This window comes from Amblyraja radiata, chromosome 26 (genome assembly GCF_010909765.2).
Source record: "Amblyraja radiata isolate CabotCenter1 chromosome 26, sAmbRad1.1.pri, whole genome shotgun sequence".
Taxonomy (NCBI): Eukaryota; Metazoa; Chordata; class Chondrichthyes; order Rajiformes; family Rajidae; genus Amblyraja; species Amblyraja radiata.
The window spans coordinates 18,650,184-18,671,978 of NC_045981.1; the positions used below are offsets into that span (position 1 = coordinate 18,650,184).

At 44.7% G+C, this 21,795-nt stretch overlaps 1 protein-coding gene across 8 annotated transcripts in view; it reads right to left on the reverse strand.

The window, feature by feature from the left end:
- Positions 1-21,795, reverse strand: part of bahcc1 (BAH domain and coiled-coil containing 1) — a 275,446-nt gene that overhangs the window by 43,155 nt on the left and 210,496 nt on the right. For all 8 annotated transcript variants that reach the window (XM_033044370.1, XM_033044369.1, XM_033044374.1 and 5 more), the window contains 6 exons: positions 18,511-18,643; positions 15,419-15,692; positions 13,721-13,966; positions 12,163-12,375; positions 7,655-8,013; positions 572-670 (listed from right to left, as the gene is read on the reverse strand). In XM_033044370.1, coding sequence (XP_032900261.1) covers positions 572-670; positions 7,655-8,013; positions 12,163-12,375; positions 13,721-13,966; positions 15,419-15,692; positions 18,511-18,643 — 1,324 coding nt within the window. The remainder of the gene's footprint in view (positions 1-571; positions 671-7,654; positions 8,014-12,162; positions 12,376-13,720; positions 13,967-15,418; positions 15,693-18,510; positions 18,644-21,795) is intronic.

Genomic DNA, 21,795 nt, shown 5'->3' on the forward strand with positions numbered 1-21,795 from the left:
ACAATTGCCAAACCCTCTCTAACGCTTTCTGCCTCCCTGCCCTCATTTAAGGCATACCCCTAAACGTCATCTCCTTGGACGAAAAACATTACGATAGTAAATTCACAAACTTTTGCTATCTCCTTCAGAATCAGCTTTGTGCATTTCAACATGGAAGTTCAGCGATCAAATATTCCTTCCAACATTTGATTGAGAATCTGTGGAATTCTTTGCCACAGAAGGCTGTGGAGGCCAAGTCAATGGATATTCTACGGCAGAGATAGAGAGATTCTTGATTGGTACAGGTGTCAGGGGTTATGGGGCAGGAGAATGGAGTTGAGAGGGAGAGTTAGATCAGCCATGATTGAATGGCGGTATAGACATGATGGGCCAAATGGCCTAATTCTGCTCCTATCACTTATGAACCACGATTTTCAGTTCTTATTTAGTGATCCTCAACAAAGTCCCCAATGTTTTTCAAATGTACATTTTATGTAGATACACGGTTTCTTCTCTTACTCCGTCAGGTCAAGACAATCTTTTGCTGAAGCGGCTTGCAAAGTGCCTCCTTGTGCCGGCTCAGTCTGCTCACCTCTTTCACCGGGAGTTTGCTATTGAGTTTGTTCAGCCGATTCCGTTGGTAGTCAGTGGAATTTGTTCCTTTCTGTGATATGCAGAGTCCACTTGACTTCTAATTTAGAGAGACAGAAGTATTGGAGTCAGTACAGGCAACCAATTACAAATTAAGGCCACATTGCAAGCACAGAGACATTTTGTTTGAGGATGGGTCAATATTTTGTCATTCCTTCCAATCTCCAGCCATTAGATACAGGTAAATGTGGATAGAATCCGTGTCCTTCGATTGAAGCAACTGGCTGGTTAGGTCCCAATAAAACTTTGTCTTAAACTGGTGCATGCAAAAAATTGGTAAGCAATGGCATAGATCAAACTAATAACCATCCCCCCAGAAGAAATGTAGACTGCAAAATTATGCAAACCATAAGCCTGTGACTTTGTTGCCTCTCCAGAGCCAGCAGGTATAAATTCCAGCGCAAGTCATGATCCAAGGAGATCAATGATTCTTCTATTGCTCGATTCCCCAGGTTCGGAAATTGAGTGAAATGGCCATTGTCGGAACGTAGCCTATTTGGCTTGGAAACCTATTCAGTCACACTGTTTAAAGTCTACAGTTCCACCTCTGGGCCTCTTTTGAGCACTGAATATTTGCAATTCTAATTGTATTTCCATGCCCTGTTCTCTTACACCTGCAGAAGCAATTGTGCACAAATTCTAATAAAGAGTTGAATAGAAACACGGAAGAGCCTTGAAAGTGGAAGAAAGTGGTGACCACAGTCCAATGGTGGGTAGTTCTTGCATCATCCCTAGGTCGGATCTAAACTGTGGACAGAAACTGATTGCCAAGGTTACTCCACTAGTCCATTGTTGTTGGAGCAAGCAAAGAGCTGGGATGGTAGACAAAGAAGAAGGACCTTGGACCGGCTTTATTGAGAAATTACAACATCCTCATTCCTTCTGTAACAGCATTAGCAGAGCAGAAACACTAATGTAATTCTACTGTTTAAGAAGGAACTGCAGATGCTGGAAAATCAAAGGTAGTCAAAAATGCTGGAGAAACTCAGCGGGTGAGGCAGCATCTATGGTGCGAAGGAAATAGGCGACATTTCGGGCCGAGACCCTTCTTCAGACTGATGTGGGGGTGGTGGGGCAGAAAGAAGAAAGGAAGAGGCAGATACAGTGAGCTGTGGGAGAGCTGGGAAGAGGAGGGGAAAAGGGAAAACAGGGACTACCTAAATTTGGAGGTCAATGTTCATACCGCTGGGGTATTTTCTCTCAGGACTGGACATGTTACATTCTGGAGTCATTTGGATGCTGATAGTTAATTATTCTTCATTCTCACTGTTCACTCTCCTTTCACCAGAAGTAACACTCAAGGTAAAAAGATTAAAATGTTTGCCACATTGAAAACGTTTCCAATATATCAAGCATATGCTGGAGCTGGTTCTGATAATGAAAGACTCAAAGTGCTGGAGCAACTCAGCACGTTAGGTCGGAATCCCTCTTCAGGTGATGTCCTGAACTGAAACGTTACTATCCATCTTCTCCAGGGATGCTGCCTGACCCGGTGACTTACTCCAGCACTTTGTATCTTTCCTTGGTAATCCAGCATCTGCAGTTCCTTGTTTCTAGTTCTTATAATGGGTGTGATCCATTATGAAAATCTAATTCACATGTCCATACACTACTTATATTTTTGATGGACTGCTGCAATTTAATTTCTCAGGCATGTTGATTCGAGGTGAGGAGATCTTTGCAGAAATTGCCCTCAACATTTCTAATCAAATCAACAGGAAGAGCAAATGTTTTGTGTGCAAAAACACTGTGCGGGATTAACTCAGCGGGTCAGTCAACATCCCCCGGATGGAATGGACAGGTGACGTTTTGGGTCGAAATGGCCCATGTAAGTTGTGTGGAGGATTTTTCTTGCCTGTAGCTGGTACCCTGGACAGGTTTTCTATCAAAGGTAGACACAAATAGCCGGAGTAACTCAGCGGGTCAGACAGCATCTCTGGAGAAAAGGAATAGGTGTGGTCTAGGGTCGAGACCCTTCTTCGGACAGAAGTTTTCTATCCTCCAACATCTAAACTAAATGTTCTGCACATGTCTGGTGACTTGAAAGCTAAATATTACAGATGTAGGAAATGTGAAACAAATGTGAATCGAGTCAAAAACTGTGGGTCATATACAGAAACATGAAAGGGCAATAACGTGAAAAGTGAACTCTGGCTCTCTCTCCACACTTGCTGCCTGATCCAATTTCCTATTGTCATTCAGGTGGTTTAACACAGCAGAGTCATTTAAAAAAAAATCTATTTTTAAATGAGCACTACTTTAAAATACTTAACTGGTGGTAGAACCTTTATCATTGGAAATACAGTGGCCCCTCATTATAACAGACGATGGGAGGGGGGGTTGGATGATGTCCATTATTGCTGATTGTCCATTATATCCAAGTAACCAAATAAGGTATTATCATTGTATGTAGTTGAACCAAAGAACTGCAGATAATGGTTAATATGCAATGTGCTGGAGTAGCTCAGCAGGTCAGGCAGCATTCCTGGAGAATAAGGATAGCTGACGTCGTGATTAATTCAGTCCGCTGAGTTACTCCAGCACTTTGTTTCGCTTGGTGTTAACACTAGAGGCCGATGCTGTTGGTCTCAACCAGCGAGTTCTCTTCACCCACCGCATGGACTGGTTGACATGACCATTGTTGCGGCTCACATTGTAGCCCCTCAGCCCGGCTTATTCTCCGGGCTGCTACCACTGACAGACCGCGCTCGGTCATTGTGCGGCTCCTTCCCCTCTCATCTGCTGCCGCTTATTCCAGTCGGCCTTTGTTTTGTCCGCTCCCCACTCCACCACCGCCTCTTCTTCCTCCTCCTCCCTTCGCTTTATCCACTCCGCCTCTCTCTCCTCCGAGGTGGAATATTTGGGCGATTCGGGGGGAGAAGGAGGAGGAGGAGGCGGTGCTGGAGAGGGCAGCGCGACAAAAGTGACGGCCGACAGGAAGAAGCGGCAGTTGGCGAGAGGGGAGGGAGCCCGTGGTGACCGGGCCGGTCCTGTTGGTGGCAGCAGCTTGGAGAAAACGCTAACCCCTAGGGGCTGCAACATGAGCCCCAACAAAGCCGTGTCAACCAGGCCTGAAGCAAGCGCTGTCCCCAGGGCCTACAATGTGAGCCACAACAACAGCCTCGCCAACTATAATGCGCGTTGGGTGATGAGGGGCCCGCTGGTGCACCTTATTAGCTGGGGGTGGAAGTGACTGGGGAGCCATGGGTGCTGTCGGCAGGTCCATCCGCTATTAGCAAAATCCATCACAAAAGGGTCCGTTAAGACAAGGGTTTAGTTTGTTTTAGTTTAGTTTAGAGCATGCAAACAGGCCCCTCGGCCCATCGGGTCCGCACCAATCAGCGATCCCCGCATATTAACACAACCCTACACACACACTAGGGACAATTTACACTTACACCAAGTATACAATCCCAAGCCAATTAACCTACAAACCTGCACGTCTTTGGAGTGTGGGGGAAACCGAAAATCTCAGAGAAATCCCACGCAGGTCACGGGGAGAACGCACTAACTCCGTACAGACAGTACCCGTAGTCAGGATCGAACCCGGGTCTCCTGCGCTGAACGGCAGCAACTCTACCACTGCGCCACCGTGCCGCCACTTTGGAGTCATAGAATCATAAGCACGGAAATAGACCCTTCGGCCCAACTCGTCCATTCCAACCAAGAATGTAAAAAAATAGTTTTCATCTGTAAATTTAATGTTCTTAATAATGGCCACATGTTTTGTTGGCGTGACAGAAATTGATCCGATTTCAACGCCTTCACACTGGCTCCCCTGATTGTCAACTCAATATTGACTGTTCTTCAAGCTTATTTATCTGAGACAAATATGTTGACGGTGGGTATGGGGTGAAATCTACCACAAGTATGTTAGCACATGATTTAGTTCGCCATGACATCTCAGCTTTCTGTGTATGGAGCAGCAGGAGTTTTAACCAAATAAATATTTTAATAAAATGCTTTCAAAAAAAATCTCCAGCCAGGGATGAATACTTCTACAGTCATGGGGATGACATAGGCAGATGTTTAAGCCAACCTCCTCTTTGCTGCAGGCTGGGTAAAAGGAAAATTCCACACCAATAATAACACACTTCTGTAACATAGAGAGGAACACCTCAAAGCACGTCACATCCATGCAAGGAGCAAAATAACAGGCTTTGCAGAAAGAGGGACAAGCTATTAGTCAATCTGTCCCTTTCCCATCCACGCACCTTTTCAAATAAATGTTAATTGTACCCGCCTCAACTACTTCATCTGGCAACTTGTTCTATTTACCCACTGTGTGAAAATATGCACATCGAGTCATAGGAGCAGAATTAGGCCATTCGACCCATCGAGTCTACTCCGCCATTCAATCATGGCTGATCTATCTTTCCCTCTCAACCTCATTCTGCTGCCGTCTCCCCATAACCCCAGACACATTTACTAATGAAGAATCTATCAATCTCCACCTTAAAAATATCCAGCCTTCAGTGGCAATGAATTCCATAGATTCATCTCCCTCTGACCAACAGTGCCCCTCAAGTTCTGAAAATATCTTTCTCCTCTCACCTTAAACCTGCATGCTTAGTTCCCTGTCCATTCTCCTCATGATTTTATACACCTTTATAAGATCACTTCTTATGCTGCTGCACTCCAAGGAATACAGTCTTAACCTGCCATCAAAGCTGCCGCAGCCAGACATAAAAACAGTTTTTATCCATGAGTAGTTGCTCTACTCAACAGCCAAAAATCTGTAGCCTCCCTTTGATCTGGTATTTTGTTGGTTGACATGCTTGATCAATGGTGTTTTATCATTAATGTTTTATTATTATTAATGTTTAGTGTTTTCTGAGTCATTCGTAACTGTCATTGTAGGTCATGTTGATACTTGTGGGCAGAGCACCAAGGAAAATTCCTTGTATGTGAATACTTGGCCAATAAACTTACTTACTTACTTACTTAACCTGCCCAACCTCTCCCTGTGGTTAGGCCTAGAGTCATGGCAACATTCAAGTAAATCTTCTCTGCACTCTTTCCAGTTTAAGGCTATTTTTCCTAGAGCAGGGTGACCAATACTGAACACCAAACTCCAAGTGTGGCCTCACCAACTGTGACATAACTTTCCGAATTCTATACTCAATTTCCTGATTGAAGGCCAGCGTACCAAAATCCTTCTTCACTACCCCATTTACCACTTTCAATGCCACTTTCAGGGAACTATGTACTTGTACTCCTGGATCTTTCTATTCTACGACACTCCCCAATGACCCACTCAAAAGTCTCGTTTATAGACTATGTCTACAGCCCTGTCTTCATCAATCTTCTTGGATACTTCTTCAAAAAGGTCAATCAATGTTGTAAGATATGAACTCCCATGCACAAACCATTGCTGACTATCCCTATTGGACCTCAGTGTTTTCAAATGCACGTATATCTTATTCCTCAGAATCCTCTCCAGTAACGTTCCAACCACAGATATTTGGGTTAAGGGTCTCTCCCACTTGGACATCATTTGCGCGACATTATTTACGAGTCACGACGAACGCGTGACGAGCGCATGGCGTGCATTACGCGTGCATGGCGCGTGGTGAGGTGTGGTGGCGTATGCAGTGACGCACGGTAGAGCGCGGTGCCCCAGCATTTTGGGATTCTCAAAATCCTCGCGCGCCCCCTGCGTGACGTGACGCGCGCGTGACGTGCAAATGACGCCCAAGTGGGACAGGCCTATAGTTCCTGGTCTATAGTTCTCAGGTTTCCCTTTGCAGCTCTTCTGCACAGAACCTCCAGGTTCAGGAGCAGCTTCTTCCCTACAACTACCAGGCTAATAAACATCACAAGCTCCAACTAAGCTCCGAACTACACAGACTTGGGGGCATCGTTTTTTTCTTTGCGCTATTATTGTTTATTATGGTGTTTGCACAGTACTATGTTTACATATCTGTTGTGCTGCTGCTAGTACGAATGTCATTGTTCCATTTCGGGACCTTTGACAATAAAACACTCTTGACTTTCTTGACTCAAACATTAGCCACCCTCCAGTCTTCCAGCACGCCGCCCATTTCTAATAATGAATAATTTGTTTCATGTTTTCTTCATAGGGTGGCACAGCAGTAAAGGTGTTGCCTTACAGCGCTTGCAGAACCGGAGACCCGGGTTTGATCCCAACTAGAGGTGATGTCTGAACGGAGTTTGTACGTTCTTCCCGTGACCTGCGTGGGTTTTCTCCGAGATCTTCAGTTTCCTCCCACGCTCCACAGCCGTACGGGTATGTAGGTAAATTGGCTTGGTAAATGTAAAAAAATTGCCCCTAGTGTGTGTAGGATTGTGTTAATATGCGGGGATTGCTGGTCGGCACGGACCCAGTGGGCCAAAGGGCCTGTTTCTGCGCTGTATCACTTAACTAAAGTAAAATCTGGGGCTCCTGTCATTATTTCTCTAGCTTCCAGGGTCCTTGGACCTACCTGACCAGGCCCAAGTGATTTATCCACCTTCCTACATTTTAACCTGCTGCTGAAAGATGGTGTAATTGCTCTGGGAATTCTTCGGTGTGCTAAAACCTCATTGATTAGCTCACCAGACACCAGGGACCATTAGTAACAGTTACTTGTTTCTTTCTTGAGCTCGACCTGAAACGTCACCTATTCCGTTCCTCCAGGGACGCTGCCTGACCAGCTGAGTTTATTCCAGCATTTTGTGTCTATCTTTGGTGTAAACCAGCATCTGCAGTTCCTTGCTACACATGTGCCAGTTGCAGTATGATTCAGCAGTGCCTGGGCCCTGGGGAACTGGGCTGCGGCTGAAAAAGCCCTCTCACATCGCCCTTCCTCTCAGGCTATTGTGGAGTGTGCAAAGGAAACTATCAGGCAAACTCCATAGTTTGAATGAGAAGAATGGAACCTGGTGGTGATATGAGAACTGTTGAAAGCACAATTATTGAAACCTTCAGGATTAACACAATGAATCAGTAGAATACCTGGAGCCACAGCCTTTACAAATGTGCGACAGAAATGGATCACAATGTTTCTTCCTCAAAACCTACCTTGAACGTAGCCTGCAGCAGCTTGCTCGTCCGGGTGACGTTTTTACACCTGTTGGGTGTGGCTTTCTTGGCCTGCGTTCTGGACGGTAGTTTTGCAGGTAGAGAGGCTTCACTGGGAAATAACCTCTCCCTGTGCAGTAGTGGCCGGCGGTCAGATTCACATCGGCGCCAGATTGTTACCTCCGCTCCCCCCTTTGTGTTCTTCAGCTTTTTGTTCTTTTCCTCTGCCTTCAGTCCCTTTTTCTTCGTTGCCGGGAGCCTCTCATTCTTCTTCACTGCACTGCCGGCGTCCTGGCTGTGCTTGATGGGGCGCTTTTTGATCTTCACGTCCCCATCCACGCTGGGCAAACCAAGGATTCCTGGAGAGGAGAAATAAGCAAATCAACAATTCACACCTTGGCCATTGCACGAAATGCAACCCATCTGCTCTCAATTCAGTGGAACAATGGTGCATTGGTGGGAAGGTACTGGGAACTGAGAACTGTTACCTCCAGGTTTAAGAACAGCTTCCCCCCCCCCCATCAAACTTCCAGCTCTTGAACCACCCTAACCACAACCCCACCTCAGCACCACACTACTATGGGCTTTGTATAAGGCTGCACTATGTACTTTAACTTGCATTATTACGGTTTTGCATAAAAACCTCATTATATAAATGTAACCATATTATTATAAAATATTATAATACTTCCTTCCTTCTTGGCTTCTTCCTGCTACTTTTCGGACACATACGATTTCATTTATTTATAGATATTGTTTATGACACTTTATAAATATTCTTGTTTTGTTTTTTGTATGCTGTTTCACACTTGCTTTTTATTCTTTTATTCTGTTCGAAATAAATAATTTAAAAAAAAAGAAGAAAAAAAAATAATATTATAATATAGGTTGTGTTATTGAGTTAATCTATTATATTATAAAACTCTGATCTTGGATGATTACGTGTGTGTTTGCTTGCTTGAACTTTTTTCTTTGATTCACATATTCCGGTAGAGATTTATCTCACGATTTCAAAAATTCCCTCATCTGAAAATTTGATTTATTATTTCCTGAGTTTTTTTACTAAAATTGTTCACCAATCTGAGATATTTTTTGAAGTTAATGAGCTGAAGCGAGCTGGATGACGTCACACTGCCTCTGATCCTCGCGGTGAGCTGCGCAGAATTTTCAACGCGCAGGGGCACTGTTTTCCACGAGCTGCAAGTTACGCGGCCCAGCCGCCCTCCCCCCCCCCCAGGGCTCTGGATTGAATCCGTTGAATACGTGCTCAAGTCGTGCTGAGCTCCTTCAAGTTCTACAACCACTCTGTGCGTCCACCTGATCTATTCGTCCCATGATTTTATACACCTCTGGAAGAAAACCCCTCATCCTCCTGCGCTCTAGGGAATAAAGTCCAAGGCTGCTCAACCCCTCCCTATAGCTCAGACCCTCGAGTCCTGGCAAACTTAATTAATTGGATTTAAACTTCTTATAATCCAAGATCTCTGCCTCCTAGGCCAGTAATACTAATCACTGTTGTACCATTCCTAGTTTAACAAGAGGATTTATAGGGGAATGGGTTAGTTTGCACATCCGCCTTCTCATGCCAGGCAGGCAAATAAAAGGGGATCAAAACTAAACAATAACCCACAATCTCCTCAGCAAATGGTTGAAATCTGAGTGTGAATAATTACTTCATTGCCAGAGCCAATGACACAAGATTCTTTATAAATTATTACCTGTGACAGCTCGGGCAATCCACGAGTCATGAACATCAACAGGAATACAGATCTGTGATACATCCAAATAAAATGGCTAAAGTGGGACAAATGGGGGCAGCACTGGTGCAGCTGGTAGAGCTGCTGCTCACAGCGCCAGAGACCCGGGCTCAATCCTGATCTTGGGTGCTGTCTTTGTGGAGTTTGCACATTCTCCCTGTGGCCACGTGGGTTTCCTCCGGGTGCTCAGGTTTCCTCCCGCATCCCCAAAATGTTCGGGTTTGTTGGTTAATTGGCCTCTGTAAATTGCCCCTAGTGTGACTGGGTGACCAATGGTCAGCATAGACTCGCTGAGCTGAAGGGCCTGTTTCCATGCTGTATCTCAAAACAAAACTAAAAAGAAACTAAAAAATAATCAAGGATTATTTCCAAGATCGAAGTAAATCCAAAGGGAGAAAACAGGGAACCCATACTGATAAGTGTAGGAAGGAACCGCAGATGCTGGTTTAAACCGAAGGTCGACACAAAAAACTGGAGTAACTCAGTGGGTCACACAGCATCTCTGGAGAAAAGGAATAGGTGACGTTTTGGGTCGCGACCCATACCGATAATATTAATTAACTTCTGAGAGAGGGGATAAGGAGAGAGGAAGCTGGTGTCTGGAAATTGGATCACACCTAATTTTGGTGAGCTACTAAAAGTACTGCTTTTCCGTTGTGCTAGTGCCAAACTGAGCCCCTCTCAAAACATTGTTAAGTTGATTGAAACCAAGTGTGCAACAACATTAGGATGCTTTCCATCCAGAAGGAAGTGCGGAGGCAGGATCTGCGTGGATCCCAACAGAACTAAACTAATTTCAAAACTGCTGCTGACAAATTGCTGTGTGGCAGTCAAAGGCATCAGCACACTCCCCACCACAGCAACAAAACACACAATCCCCTTAACCCCCTCCGCCCCCTCCACCAGATCCAGCTTACTCACACCAGGGACAAGTTATAACGGCCGATTAACCCGTTCAACCTGCACACCGTTGAAACGTTGGAGGAAATCGGACAACTCTGAGGCAACCCAGCCAGTCACCGAGGGAACATGCAAACTCCACGTGGACAGCACCAGAGATTAGGATTGCACTCGGATCATTGGATGTATGAAGCAACAGCTCCACTAGATGTGCCTCCAGTCTTCCAGTTGTATTTTCTGGTCGCTGGGGTTTGGGTCTCCCAACTGCTCTCTCTCTCTCTCACTGGCTGTTGTTGTCTGCTGGCCATGTTGTGCTCCAAACACGGAGAATACAAATCAACCTGGTTTGGAGTCTACTGCAAGGCACCCATGGACAAATGATGGCAGCACATCCCCATTTCCAGGGAATCAAGGGCCTTCTCCATTAGTCTTCTTCTTATTGTTCTGCGGCTGCCAGTACATGTACAGTACAGTATACCAACACAGTATGGAGTACATGGAAATAGAAGGTACCTCAAAGCCAATCCCTCAGGGAGTGATCAAGTCTGATCTAGAGTCCCTAAAACCTCTCAGAGTATGGGGTCTTCACTCCTCTGCCCTGAAGGCCCTGCCTGACTTTCCCTGCGGCACTTGTGAAGCCAGGCCCACACCTTCATTTGAAAGAGTTGCCACCATTATGACCACTGCAGCATTGGAAAGATTTTCTCAGTGCTAATTGCTTAAGCAAATGCTCTTTGCTAGCTAGGGCACACTCTGAAGGCTCCAGGAAATGCTGGGTGGTCTGCAGTCAGATCCCTAGTTGCCTTGATAGACATCCCAATGTCAACTGAGTGTTCCTTTCCGTGGTACAGAGATGAAGAATGCAAAACATTTTGCTTCTTGTTTTCTTGTAGCTGTTCAAAGACTATTCTCTGGACCTTTCAGCTACAATATTATGCCCCATGGGCTTGAATCGTGCATGGTACATTGTCTGGCATCACAGGGTTGCTCCTGATGATGCCAACATGTTTGGCATGCTGATGTTCATTGCGATGAGGAGTGCCCAGTCCAATTTAGCAATTGGCACAATTTCACCCAGGAATGATTATTAATGCAATTTGCTCTAATTACAATTGATTTTGGATTCCATAATGCAGTAAGAAACAGCACCAGAGATCTAATTTCTTGGCGTTAGTAGCTGTGGTGCTCGAAGGCTGCAGTGACCTGGCACAATGAATGATGTATGCAGCAAGTGATGATGGTGAAAGCAGCATTGTACCAGTCAGAAGAAGGGTCCCGACTTGAAACGTCACCTACCCATGTTCTCCAACGATGTTGCCTGGAGAACAGGCCGAGATAGCCTGTTTCCGTGCTGTAATTGTTATATGGTTATATGGTTATATGCCTGGCCCGCTGAGTTACTCCAGAATTGTTTTGTCCTTTAATGGTTCAGTGATTCTGTTCATGTTAGTGCAATGAGATGCCACCACAGAATTAAAATGCGGAAGACATTTCTTCAAGGGAGTTCAAGGGAAGTGGAGTATTGAGATCAAGGTGACACCATAATTCCTTGCACCCTTGCAGTCAGTCTGAAGAAGGATCACTACCCAAAAAAGTCACCTATCCACGTTCCCCAGGGATGCTGCCTGACCCGCTGAGTTACTCCAGCACTTTGTGTCTTTTTCTGTAAACCGGCATCTGCAGTTCCTTCTTTCTCCATTATAATTTACTTCCTATGTCATGACTGATACTGTGATGCTTGGTTTCACGGACTGCCATTGAAGATCCTTACCTATCCGGTTTCAAATCTTCACCGGCTATGTTATATAATCTATAATGGTCATACAAGGTCACTGATCTTTGATTACATACCCAAAAGGCCTTGTCGTTCCTTTTTTTTCTTTGCTTTCTGGTTGGCTTCCAGCTTGACGATGGAGGATGGTGATGGATCGGTCTCTGTGGCGGTGTGTGCTGCCGAGTAGTCTGTGTGGAGTCCAACGTTGGAGTCTTTCACTGCCAACTCAAGAGTGCCATCACTGCCATCTGCACTGTTATAGTTGTGCTCATCCTCACTCAAATCTGGAGCTGAGAAAGGTGTAAAGAACACATTAGCCACGAGTCCACGCCAACCCGGATGCCGATCCAATTAGCCTGACCAATTAGTCATCCCACGTCTAGTCAATCAGCGTGGAAACAGGCCCTTCGGCCAAACATGCCAACACTGATCAACAGGTCCCATCTACACTAGTCCCACTTGCCTGTGTTTGGCCCATATCCCTCTAACCCTGTTCTATCCATGTACCTGTCTAATTGCTACCTATCTCCACTCCCTCCTCCGGCATCTCGTTCCATACACCCACTTCCCTTTGTGTAAAAATGGTTATCTTTTAGATTCCTATAAAATCTTCCCCCCTTCACCTTAAATCTGTGCCCTCTGGTTCTCTCGATTCCCCTACTCTGGGCAAGAGACTCTGTGCGTCCACCCGACCTATTCCTCTCTTGATTTTGTACACCTCCATAAGATCACTGCTCATCCTCCTGCACTCCAGGGAAGGGAGCCCTAGCCTGCTCAACCTCACCTTATAGCTCAGACTGTCAAGTACAGGCAACATCCTTGTAAATGAGGGAGTGCAGCGTTGGTTCACCAGGTTAATTCCCGGGATGGCGGGACTGACATATGATGAAAGAATGGGTCGACTGGGCTTGTATTCACTGAAATTTAGAAAGATGAGAGGGGATCTTATAGAAGCATATAAAATTCTTAAAAGGATAGGACAAGCTAGATGCAGGAAAAATATTCCTGATGTTGAGGGAGTTCAGAACCAGGGGCCACAGTTTAAGAATAAAGGGGTAGGCCATTTTGGACTGAGATGAGGAAAAAATGTTTCACCCAGAGAGTGAATATGTAGAATTCTCTGCCACAGAAGGCAGTGGAGGCAAATTCACTGGATGTTTTCAGTAGAGAGATTTAGATTTAGCTCTTAGGGCTAAAGGAATCAAGGGATATGGGGAAAAAGCAGGAACAGGGTACTGATTTTGGATGATCAGTCATGATCATATTGAATGGCGGTGCTGGCTCGAAGGGCCGAATGGCCTACTCCTGCACCAATGTTTCTATGCAAATCTTCTCTGTACTCTTTTCTACTCCTGTCTTTTCCAAGTGCCTCACCATGTGCCTTTGGAATGATATAACTATATCTAGCACTTGCTTTTGGATAGGTACCTGCAAGTGGAGGGAATAGAGGGGAATGGATCATGTACAAACCAAATTAATCTGTCCTGTGATGAATACCGAGGAGTAGGCGGTCAAGTGGGGGTGTCCAACAGAGATTGTTCAACAACAATAGCTGAGACAGTAGAAGCTGAGACATCAGTTGTGAGCAGTAATGTCTAAGGGACTCTGTAACCATTGCAGCACGAGGCAACGTACCAGCATCTGAGGAGAACCCATCGCTCTCTGTCGACATCCATTCCTTTTCATGCAGTGTTGCCTGGACCTCCAGTTTCCGCTTCTTAATGGTGCATTTCCGTACGTTGACCCCAACTGCCTTTCTCTTTTGCTGAATGCCAGGTTTCTTCTTAATGGTGGAGTGAGCCTTCTGAACCACTTTGTTCTTTGCAAAATTAGCTCTAGTGCTTGATACGCAATCCTCTTCTCCTGATTCCACTATCAAGCCTGTCATTTGAAACAACGTCGACATCTTCAATTATCATTCAATTAATAAATTATAACTTCCTGCCCGCAAACAGTCTTCTTCCTGTGACAGTTTCTATTGTTAATATTGCAAGAATGCTCCTTCATTCTAACCGTCAACTTCTCTATGTGCCTGAAAGTTGCGACTATCAGTGACAACAAGAGTAAAGTTATTAGTTATAAAATGGAGGTTTTCAACATGCCAACCAAATGTTATAAATCTGTTCTGCTCTAATTAACCATGACCTCTAACCCTTCTTCACTTCCCCCTCATATGCGATGCCATTGAAGATTGCCCAGTTAATCCGTATAATTTACAAATGCGCACCTGAAGAAATTGCATGAGTTTTTGCCAAAAACGAGTTCAGTAAATTCCTGAAAACTGTCACTTTTCATAGAAACAGAGAAAAATAGGTGCAGGAGTAGGCCATTTGGCCCTTTGAGCCAGCATCGCCATTCAATATGATCATGGCTGATCATCCAAAATCAGTACCCCGTTCCTGCTTTCTCCCCATATCCCTTGATTCCGTTAGCCCTAAGAGCTAAATCTAACTCTCTCTTGAAAACATCCTGTGAATTGGTCTCCACTGCCTTCTGTGGCAGATAATTCCACCGATTCACAACTCTCTGGGTGAAAAGGTTTTTCCTCATCTCAGTTCTAAATGGCCTACTCCTTATTCTTAGATTGATTTTCAAGGTTTCCTTTGGACAATTCCAGATACCCTGAGCTCAGATGCTTGCAAAAGATGATCTGGATTTAAAGTTAAACCCTGTAATCCATAAACTTGCCCTAGCACAGATATTTTGAAGTTGTAAACTTATTGTTTTGGAGTGAAGGATAGGGAGCTTTCTGTGAGAAACATAACTGAAAGACTCAATTAGGAAGAGAGAAAGGCTGTCTTTTTCAGCCATGATCGAATGGCGGTGCAGACTCGATGGTCCGAATATCCTGATTCTGCCCTGATGTCTTATGGTCTTATTTTCCTGGTATCTCTGCTGATGTAAAAGGAGTGGCAGAGGGAATGTTTATACCTCGTTAAGTTTAGCTTAACTTTGAAACATATGCACAAGCATAAGTGTGGACGTTTTTCCATTTGTTTCTGTAAAAATGTGAAACAATTCCCCAGATAGACACAAAAAAACTGGAGTAACTCAGACTGAAGAAGGGTTCGACCTGAAACGTTGCCTACCCTTTTCTCCAGAGATGCTGCCCGACCCGCTGAGTTACTCCAGCTTTTTGTGTCTTCCTTTGGTTGGTTTAAACCAGCATCTGCAGTTCCTTCCTCTACTGCAGTTCCTCCAGTCGTAAGGGAAGGCTACAGTCAGAATTATTGCCTGTGTTCTTGCATTCCCTGTGTTTCTAACATTTTCCAGACACACTTCAGTTTTCCAGTTTTTGGACGCTGGTCACGAATCCTGCAACAGTGCACTCACCCATTTCAGGAGCTGCTGTCGTCTGCTTTGCTCTCTCCTGGCTGTGACTGACCGGGAACATCTTTGGTTTTCCCAGTTGCTTCTGCATCTTGCCGGGCAGGGCTGATACTTTCGCTCTGAAGGGACTGGCGATGCTGGCAGACTTCAAGATGGCCGCCGTGTGCGATTTATTTGCAGGTTTGGCCAGCACCTTAGGCTTTGTACTGGGGCTGTACTTTCCCAACTTCGACACGAGGCTGACTTGCGGAGTGTCTTTCTTTGCTCTCGGCTTAATCTAGAAGAAAGCCATGTTTTGTGAAAGGTGAAAAAAATACATAATTGTGATATATGTAACTGCTGTGTAGTTTGAGAATTAATTATTTGCAACAACATCAGAGTTAATCTTATACCAGAGTTCCAATTCAGCAATGGTGCTTCTACAAGCCAACCAGTTTAAAACAATCACGTTGGACACTTTAGTGCATTGAATTTATCTGGTAAGCTATATTCACGATTTAATGATGCCTGACACAATTGTGTCTAACTAAATTGCTTTACTGTGCTGTTAACCTATGACATAATTCTCAAATGAAACCAAAGCCCATAACCCAAACACCCAATAGATAATGGAAGTGTTTCAATGTAAAGAATGTAGGATGAGAATGTTACATTTCCATACCATGTTCCCCTCCCACCCACCTCAGGTAAATGAAGGGGAACAGAATGCCAATATGCCTTTAGCAATATGGGGGGGGGGGGGGGGGGCGAATTTGTGGAATTCATTGGTTCAGAAGACTGCAGAGGCCAAGCCAATGGATATTTTAAGAGAGATTGACAGATTCTTGATTAGCACGGGTGTCAGGGGTTATGGGGAGAAGGCAGGAGAATGGTTTTGAGAGGGAAAGATAGATCAGCCATGATTGAATGATGGAGTAGATTGATATGATGAATGGCCTAATTCTGCTCATAAAACATATGAACTTATGTTCCCGTCCATGACGTTTGTGTTTTGTTTTATTCAACATTTACTGCCCATCTCTAAATATCTTTCAATGTGGAGTGGCAAGTTATCTTCTTGAACTACTGTAATCTCAAAGTAAAGGGCATTTTAAGGTTATGAGTGAATCCGATCACACACAGGCCACACTAGGAAAGACAACAGATTTTCTTTAAGTTACCTAAAATCCAATATTTCAGGAGTTTCGTCATCACTTTTATTGATGGTAGCTTTATTACTCCATATTTTTTAATTAAATGAATTTAAATTCTATAACTGCTATGTTGGGATTTGGACTCAGATAGTCAGATTATTAGGTCGGGCCTCAGGTTTATGAGCCTGGTGGCTTAACTACAGTTATCAAAGAGATAAAACAGACGAATGTGTTCAATTAAGTAATACCCAGGGAAAGATGACAACCTTTCCTGAGCACTGAGGGTGATTTGGGGAAGAGATTCCATGGTTCCATCGGAATTCCCATACACTGTGCTGCGGGTGAGCCACATATATTTGGAAACAGATGAACAAGGTGCTAAAAACCTAATATAATTAACTTACTGATAAGTTCTATTCCATTAACATGTATTAAAAAAAGGAATTCAATACATGGATACATTTGGGAATCGGTGCATTGTTGTAACATCACACTTTCTATTCATGGATGGAGGTTTCTACATTTATGCTATTTTTCACTTTTATTTCTTTGGTCTGCCATTTTATGTTTTCAAAACACTTGTTTCCAACTGAACAACCGAGTGAAGTTAAACCAACGGGGCAAAATGTGGCTGTTCTGACCCTATCCTTTTGGCTCCTTGCATCCTTTCAATTGCTCAACTCCTCAATAGGTTCTGCCCATGTACATGGACTAGCCGACAGCTGCTCTGTGTAGCCCATCAGAAGCATCAAGCACAGTGCTTACATTTGGGATGGATCGCTTTAAATCTACAAGTTCATTGGCGAAAGAAAAAAAGTTTAAAACAAAATCACGCTGCCATAAGATGTTATTGTTTTAGCTTTTAAAAGGAAGCCCTGACATTCCAACATTTACCCTTACACAGTTGGATTTACTGCCCCAGTGCAATGCTTCTACCTTTCAATCTGCCCTCTTCCCCTATAGCACCTGCTGTTGAAGGGAAGTTGCATTTCCCTGATACTGTTCATTGCCTCAGGGAATCTTATTGACGTTTTTTTAAGTGTGATTATTTATCTGAACATTGGTGGCAATTATCACCCATCCCTAATTGTCTTTCAGAAGGTAATGGTATTTTTGAAGGGTTATCGCTGTGGTGGAAGTAGACTGTTGCCAACTCTCCAGCACCCTACTTCTTCCTGCCTCTGCCTCTCCATTCTCTCTCCCCCTCCCCCTCTGTTCCTTCCCATTTACATCTAACTCGGATGCCGACTCACACATCCGAAATCTTGCTGGGGAGATCTTTTGTAACTGCACTGAGACCACCGACAGACGTGGCAAGCTGAGGAGGCCTTGGGTAGAGTGGGGCTTCGACAACAAGGCCAGTCCTGTCTTTGTCGGATGTCCACATGCACACAGTCTCAGGAGTCGTCACAGGAATAGTGATCTCTGAGGGATGACTATAGTGATCACTGAGTGGTTTCTCTATCCCTATGCCAGAGCGCTGGTGCTTATTTTCCAACTAGCTACTAGATGGGGTATGTTGCTGGAGCAAATGTCTTCAGACTTTTTAAGAGATACAGTGTGGAAACAGGCCCTTCGGCCCACCAAGTCCGCGCCAATCAGCGATCACCCCATACACTTGCACTATTCTACACACCAGAGACAATTTACAATTTTACCGAAGCCAATTAACCCTCAAACCTGCACGTCTTTAGAGTGTGGGAGGAAACCGAAGCACCCAGAGAAAACCCACCCGGTCACAGGGAGAACGTACAAACTCCATACAGATAGCCTCCATTGTCAGGATCGAACCGGGGTCTCTGGTGCTATAAAGCAGCAGATTTACCGCTGCGCCTCTGCCACTAAACCAGCTGTCCTGCACGGTATGGCTCCTGCATAGTACCGTTTTAGTAACTGAGCCTTGCCTTGCCCCCCTATATTACACACACATTATTTCTTTAACAGCATGATACATTCACTGACCTCTGAGCATGCCTTATGGTCACCATCTTCCTGGTCTTTGCCTTCCCTCCCAGCGAGTTTGCACTTCTTCTTCTTGGGCTCCACTTCATTCCTCAGTTCCTCACAGAGGAGAGTCAAACCCGTCCTGATGGACCTGGAATAGAATAAACCAGAGGCTGCCTTCAATGTGCTGCATCATCTAAGGCGATCGCTGTAACAAACACCCACTGACAGACCCAGCTTGATGCGGTAATGCCTGAATCTCCAATTGAACCTGATCGCCATTAGATCATTCGCCTTGGCTTTTGAACCGTTCAATAGATAGATTTCTACACTGAGCCATACAGCATTAAGTTTCTAATTGACCACTGGGAACATTGAGGCCGAGGAATTTGCTCCTTTCCGAGAACTAGGTATATTTTTCATTGATTTTTCTCAATTTTCCCCCAGCCGCCAACTCTCTTTTTCACCAAAACGCAGCCGGATATTGTACGATAAGCAAAATGTGCAGAACAGATGGTAGGAACCGTGCTTTCCATATATTTCAATCACCTTTACACTGTATTCGGTTCAGGGTCAGTTTAATTATGATGACCAAAAAGTGCTCTCTCAGCACTTGCACTCACCTCTGCTCGTGAGTCAGCTTGTGCATTGAGCAGGATTAAATTACCACCCCGCTGCAAGTGTTGCAGTTTTCCTGAAGGAGAATGCAGCACTAGGTTGGCAAGTTCAGAGCATAGAACTCTGCCCTGCCAACATTTTAAAAAAAAACGTGAACGCATTGTACAAAATGTTGCTCACAGGACTCTTGAAGGATTTAAAGTGTTAGCGATCGCAGTGGTGCAGTCAGAGGCACCATCAGGAAAGTCGAACCTGAACCATTTGTTTTCCATCAGCAATAGTTCCCTCGCACTGACAGCCTGTGAAGGATCTTCAGGTTTGATGGTGGAATCTGAGACTTGTTGTTCTGCAGTGAAACCATAGCTGTATGAGCTCATCTGGATTCCATCAGAACAATCTCGTATAGGATAGCAGCCAACAACACACTTAAAAAAAAAAGCCCACGTTTTCGAGATTTAGGTAGGTAAGGTCATGGAACTCAAATGTGACCTCTTGTTATTTTGATGTTGCGTTTCAACTTTCCAGCTGTTTGCGATTTAGCTCATAATTTTGTTAAAACTCCTGTTCGGTTGCATATGTTTTCTGTGCATTTCCGAAGCAAGGTTAATATACCGATTGGAAATGTCAGTGATGGCACAGGAGTGGGAAAGGGAAGCCAACCATAGCTGCTGGCTGCTGGGGGAGGGAGGCCTGCAGTCAGGTGCAGCAGTCTGAAGGACTTTAGCCTGGCCCCACATCACCCTGCAATAGGAGCAGCTCACCTCACCAGGAATGCATGAAGGGGAAAAGATTTAAGAGGAATCCGAGGGGTAATTTTTTCACACAAAGGGTGGTGGGCGCAGGGAACGAGCTGCCGGAGGAGGTAGTTGAGGCAGGGACTATCGTAACGTATAAGAAACAGTTAGACAGGTACATGGATAGGACAGGTTTCGAGCATAGACACACAGAGTCCCTTGCCCAGGGTAGGGGAATCGTGAACCAGAGCACATAGGTTTAAGGAGAGGTGGGAAAGATTTAATAGGAACCTGAGGGATAGCCTTTTTACACAAAGGGTGGTGCATGCAACAAGCTGCTGGAAGTGGTAGTTGAGACAGCTACTATCTCAACGTTTAAGAAACATTTAGACAGATATATGGATAGGGTAGGTTAAGAGGGATATGGGCCAAATGCAGACAGGTGGGAACTAGTGTAGATGGGACATGTTGGCCGGTGTGGCCAAGCTCGGCTGAAGGGCCTGTTTCCACACTGTAGGACTCTATGAAACGACCTTGGGTTTAAATCCCTTGTTTACAAACTGGTGTTTTACTGTCAAACCCAAGAGAGGGCATCTGCCGGTGCTCCAAAAATGTGCAAGAGAATGATACGGATATTAATAAATCATGTACTCGTGAGCTTTAGATGTTGTTTTAATAATTAATTTGGACAAGGATAGCACCAGGACCTTCTTTTTTGGGAGAGCATTTGCAATATTGGGTACCAAATTAGGAATAAAAGTAGCAAATGCTTGAAATGCTCAGCAGGTCAGGCAGCTTCCACACAGAGAGATAAAGAGCCAACACCATGATCAACACCATCACGGTTGGTTTGCTTGATGGTCTGGGCTCCATCTACAACATATGAGTGGAAGATCGATGGTCGGCATGGACCCGGTAGCTGAAGGGCATGATTCCATGCTGTGTACCTAAACTAAACTAACTACACCCAAACTTGAATAAATGGGGCTGCACTAGAATCTATGACTATGTTTGAGTATTGAACCATCACTGGGCATCAGCTAACCTTAAGTACATTCAGCAGTTCTACCCTATGCCTTTTGGGAGATCATTTCAGCCAGCTAGTGGTTCTCCGTGGAACTGCCTAGCAAAAATCAGCATGATTTGTCCTAATATCTCTGATTCTTTCTCTACAGTCAACGTTAGATCACCTGAATAGTTCCAGCAGTTTTAGCCTTTATCTCAGATTTATAGTGGCTGCAGTATTTTATTTGCTTGTAACATTGGCTGGCTTTTCCAGTCAAAAAATATCTTAATATTTTGAGAAGTGGTCCAAGTAATCCAGTTTATTTGTAAAGGTACTCATGCCATACATGCTGCGCTGAAGCACAGTTAAGTTGACTTTCTCCCATTGCAATGTGTACAGTATAACTCTGATCCATGTTAGGCAGAGAGAATTGAGCCATTAAGAATGGAATCCATCACAGACCTATTGCCAAAGAAGCATTGTAACCTTGATAGTGAAGTGTTTTCTTAATAAATATTATTTTTCTTGTTAGTCACGAGTAGGTTAGGCACAACGTTAGGTTAGGCACAAACATTTAGGTCAGCCATGGTGGCAGTGACGCAGCCTCACAGTGCCACAGGTTCAATCCTGACCGCTGGTGCTGTCTGTGTGGAGTCTGCACATTCTCCCTGTGACCACGTGGGTTTCCTCCGGGTGCTCCGGTTTCCTTCCACATCCTGACGATGTGCGGGTTTGTAGGTTAATTGGCCTCTGTAAAGATTGCCCCTGGTATGTAGAGAGTGGGTGAGAAAGCGGGATAACATAGAACTAGGGTGAACGGGTGATTGATAGTCAGCGTGGGCTCGGTGGGCTGAAGGGCCTGTTTCTAAGCTGTATCTCTAAACGAGACTAAACTTGCTGTTGTGTAATAGCAAAATGTAATTGCCATTCGGATGCTGAAGGGTG